General features: G+C 38.2%; 1 protein-coding gene across 4 annotated transcripts in view; it reads left to right on the top strand.

Annotated features, from left to right (window-relative positions):
- The window catches only part of dlgap5 (discs, large (Drosophila) homolog-associated protein 5), a 12,848-nt gene that overhangs the window by 6,860 nt on the left and 1,509 nt on the right, over nucleotides 1-4,479 (top strand). For all 4 annotated transcript variants that reach the window (XM_016533714.1, XM_016533713.1, XM_016533712.1 and 1 more), the window contains exons 11-17: nucleotides 379-618; nucleotides 1,095-1,183; nucleotides 1,357-1,517; nucleotides 1,605-1,703; nucleotides 1,796-2,036; nucleotides 2,673-3,375; nucleotides 3,933-3,981. In XM_016533714.1, coding sequence (XP_016389200.1) covers nucleotides 379-618; nucleotides 1,095-1,183; nucleotides 1,357-1,517; nucleotides 1,605-1,703; nucleotides 1,796-2,036; nucleotides 2,673-3,375; nucleotides 3,933-3,981 — 1,582 coding nt within the window. The remainder of the gene's footprint in view (nucleotides 1-378; nucleotides 619-1,094; nucleotides 1,184-1,356; nucleotides 1,518-1,604; nucleotides 1,704-1,795; nucleotides 2,037-2,672; nucleotides 3,376-3,932; nucleotides 3,982-4,479) is intronic.

Genomic DNA, 4,479 nt, shown 5'->3' with positions numbered 1-4,479 from the left:
TATCCACCCCCCCCCCCCCCCCCAACAGTGATACCGGTATTACTGGTGTTGTCACTCATCGATTAACCGGTGGGAACATTTCCTCACCGTCACAACCCTAGTCTACGCAGAAACCAAACTATAAAGATGGCTACGAAGACGCTGTACAGTGCCAATTTGTGAAAAAACACAGTCTTTTCATTGATTCTACAATCCGCCACACCTATTCAAAGAACGTTCCAATGAGGGGGGGTCAAAACAGGACCGAAAATAGAGGATTACTTCTAAATTGTTTTTCTAGGTAAAAATCTTGATAACATTATAAATGGACCTCAGAGAACAGTAAAAAAAATTTTTTTAAAGTTGGTCCAAAATACTATTTATTTTTCTCTTTCATAGCTTTCTTTCTGATGCCAGCGTGGAGCCCACCTTCCTCTCTCCCCCAAAACCTGTTCTCCCTGCTACTTCCCTCTCCTCCCCTCCACCACCTCTGTCAACCCCTCCACCAGATCATCCTGCCAACCCTCCCTCAGTGTCGTCTCCCCCTCCTGCCCCATCCTCCCCTCAGCCGTCCATCTCTACAGCACCATCACCTCCCTTGGCCCCCTTGGAGCCTCAGCATGATGTTGCTTATTTCAGGTGAGGCAGATTTGTACTATTCTTATTAGAACAGATTTGTTAGTATAATATAGTACTTTTAGTAATGTATTAATTTAATAATTCATTTTAATTATTAGTAATGCTTTAATAATGTATTAGCCTGTATTTAAATATTATAATATTGTAAATATTACAATTTAGAATCCTTTTTTTGTTTTAATATCCATTCAAATATGATTTTATTAGTGATGGCAAAGCTGATTTTTCATCAGCCATTAGTTGAAACATTTGCATGATACATTTGTTTTCAGGATTCTTTGAATAGAAAGTTAAAAAAAACGGCATTTATTTGAAATAGAAGTCTTTTGTAACATACATGTCTTTACTGTCACTTTTGATCAATGTCATGCATCTTTGCTGAATAAAAGTGTTAATTTCTTTCTTTCTTTCTTTCAAAAAACCTTTCAATCTATTGAACATTAGTGTATGTTTCATTGTATATGTTGTTTCAATAGGGCAGTGATGGCCAGCGAGACTGAGCGCTTGACTGAACTCTTTGAGCTGTGGGAGTCACGATTTGATGATACTTCTATCCCGGAGGAGAGTAAGTCTTTAGTTTTGACCAGTATTAATTCAAGTCTAACATGGTGTTTTAATAAGGTTTTCCAGAAAGACTGAATTTTTGAAAGTGAAAATGACACAATCACAGCTAATCGGCATATTTGATGTTTAATATACAGTTATTTGGAGTAAGTATATTTCTCCCTCTTTCTGCAGTGCGAGACCACATGCGTACGGCTGTGGGCCAGGCCAGATTGTTGATTAAAGAGCGCTTTAGCCAGTTCAACGGGCTGGTGGATGACTGCGACTTGGGCCGTGGAGAGAAAATAACAACCTGTACTGACTTGCAAGGCTTCTGGGACATGGTGTACTTTCAGGTGGGTTGATGTTACCTTTCAAAAATGCTCAATTTCCAAGCCTTGTTTAATGTTGTCTTTCAATTTAATGTAATTTATTTTTAATAGGTGGAAGATGTTAACAAGAAATGTAATGCCTTGAAAGAGGCAGAAGCAAGGGAGTGGAAAGAGGAAGTCAGGCCTGTCGCCAGAAAAAGAGTGGCCAAAGTAAACCACATTATCAGCACCATCCTTTAATAATGTTGCGTTTTAAAGGGGTGAATTGTGTAATTCTCATATCCTATCCTTTTATCCTACAGAAGCCTCCTGTCGTAGGAGGGAAGGCCGGAGTAGGTGCCAGTGCTGCAGCTAAGAGTCGGTTGGCTGCTGTAAAGGCCGCCATGAGAGCCAAGCAGGCTGAACAGAAAGCCACTGAGTCTTCAGACAACATCCAGGATGACTCAAGCTCTGTCCCTGCAGCCCCTACTGCCACACTGCCTACACAGTCCGTGGTGTTTGATGGAGGCTTTTTCCAGGTGGAAAGTCCAATCAAGCCATCAGGTAAGATTGAAACACATGGAATATGAGATCCGATAACTGGCCCCCGAGAGTTTCAGAGTGAAGCACGGCAGTGTGTTCTTTTACATGTGACCAGCTGATTATCCGGTGTTTTAAGTGTCTCGGAGCAGCTTGAACTCCATTTCTACAAGCACTGTGGTTTATGTAAAACTAAAAATAAAAGCTCTATAATTTAAGGTTTGAAAGCAAAGAAATTAAGACAGCCATAAATATTAGTACTGTATTTTTACTGTTCTGTAAAAAGTTGCTGTATAATGGTATTGCAATAATATTTTGATTTCTTTTAAATAATCATACTTTATTATTATTATTATTGTATAGTCATATTCAAAGGGAGGAGATTTTTCTTTGTCCTTTTGATCACATTTCTGATTACTGCCTCCAGCTATAAAACTACAGGATTAAATTGTTGTCCAGGCCTACCAGAGTTAGTATATATATATATAATATTTAGTATTTTTACTTAAAATATTGAAGTTATGCTTTAAGCATAACTTAATTGCTCTTAGTTTATTATTATTATTATTATTATAGAATTATTATTATTATTATTATAACTTCTTTTTTTAACCTCATTCAATATTCTTTGTTTTAATACAGATAATTTTCTTGTTTCAGGTGCTGTTAGAAGATCGTGTCGAATCACTGCGGTGTCTTCACCCTATGTTTCTAAGTTCAGCACTCCAGGCAGGCAGTGCAGATCTACTGCAGTTTCTCACGCCTCCCCTTTACCTTGTGTGTCTGCCACACCTCCTCGAAACCATCAACCTGATGTATTGCCTGTTTCCACTCCACTACGTTCTGCTGAGCCCCTCCCACAGTCACCCAGAGCTCCTCATATCAGTTCTGACCACAAGCAAACCACACATGTTTCGCCAGACACAGAGCCCTGCTCCAACAGTCAATTAAATTTTGATTTAAGCTCCACCTGTACCCAACCAGATATCAGTAATGGACCAGAAAACAGTCCAGTGGCCCAATCACATGACTCACCAAGCCAGTCTGAGCTCCCTTTTGATTCTTCAGAACCTCAGCATGAGGAGTGCATGCCAGAGGCTATGCTCAGTCCTTCTTCCCAAGAGGAATCACAAGAGAACATTTCTTGTGAAGTCTCTGAAGTAAGTTTGTATGTCCAACCTGGAGCAGATGCTGGTCTAGATACTCTATCCCAGTGCTCATCTGATACCTCTTCAGAACCAGTGGAAGCAGAACCCAGTGTCTGTGCACCTGCTTCCTTTACCCTGATGCCCTCCACACCAACCAAAGATCTAACTGTTTCTACAGCTCTCTGTAATGAGGTCATCATTCCGGCCAATAATAGGTACCCTATACACTTTGTTTGTATGTTAAGGCTGGAATACACTACACGATTTTTGCCCCGATTTTCAGCTGATTTACTGTTTGGAGAAGTTGACGCTAGTTGCCGAAAGTCAGAGCCAATCTGCAGACTTGAGTTGAAAGATTTCATAGAAATTCGCATAGTGTATGATGTTCACAGACTGATTTTTTTTTCTTAGCTTCAGACTATGATTGCATCCAGTCGGTGGATATCAAACATGTTTGATATTTTGAGCCGATTTTAGAACACACATTGTTTTAATTTGTCATGCGTCTCCTAGCAACAGGCACACGTTTATGTGCGAGCTTGTTGTGAACGGAGCAACTTTAAAGTCTGGTAGTGCATGATCCTCAGTCGTTTAGTGTATGATGGTCAGTTTTTCCTCTGTGACTATTACAAAGTCACTAAGTGTATGATGCGCAGTGTTTTAAAATCTGTTCTGAAAAGTCATGTAGTGTATTCCAGCCTTTAGTTGTAGCATGAATTATGCTATGTTTAGTGGTTTATAATCTTAAATACTCTTTCCTCTGTCCATACAGATCTCCAACCAGTACAGATGTTGAAATGACTGGAATTCAATATGCTGAGGTAATTAATAACCAAATCCAACTATAGATGCACAATATTGGTACCAAATGGGTTATTAGTTGACATTAGATTTTTTTTTTCTTCTTCTGTTGATATTGGGTATTTGATTGTTCACGCTCATTTCCTCTATTTTTACATTGATAACATTTGCCACCATCAAACAATCATTTAAATTTCATCTTTAAAACCCGTAATAATTTAATAACACTTTATCTTTAGTAAATATTTTTATAATGCACTGTATATTAATGTTGTGATGCCTAATTCAATCATACCATTTAAAATGTTTTATTTTAAAACCTATTTTAAACCTTAAAGGGATAGTTCACCCAAGCCTAAAACCTAAATTTTAAATTCTAAAAAAATGTTAGGATTTTAATATCAACCTCTTATTAACATTTATATAATTATTATCGGCTTATCACTATCGGTCATAATAATGCTACAGCTTAACTGTGTGTGTGTATGTTTATGTATGTGTGTGTGTGTGTGTGTGTA

The sequence above is a fragment of the Sinocyclocheilus rhinocerous genome, unplaced genomic scaffold, assembly GCF_001515625.1.
Source record: "Sinocyclocheilus rhinocerous isolate Xijiao unplaced genomic scaffold, SAMN03320098_v1.1 scaffold1026, whole genome shotgun sequence".
Classification (NCBI taxonomy): Eukaryota; Metazoa; Chordata; class Actinopteri; order Cypriniformes; family Cyprinidae; genus Sinocyclocheilus; species Sinocyclocheilus rhinocerous.
Note: the sequence above shows the minus strand (reverse complement) of the source record. Positions and strands in the feature narration are given on the sequence as shown.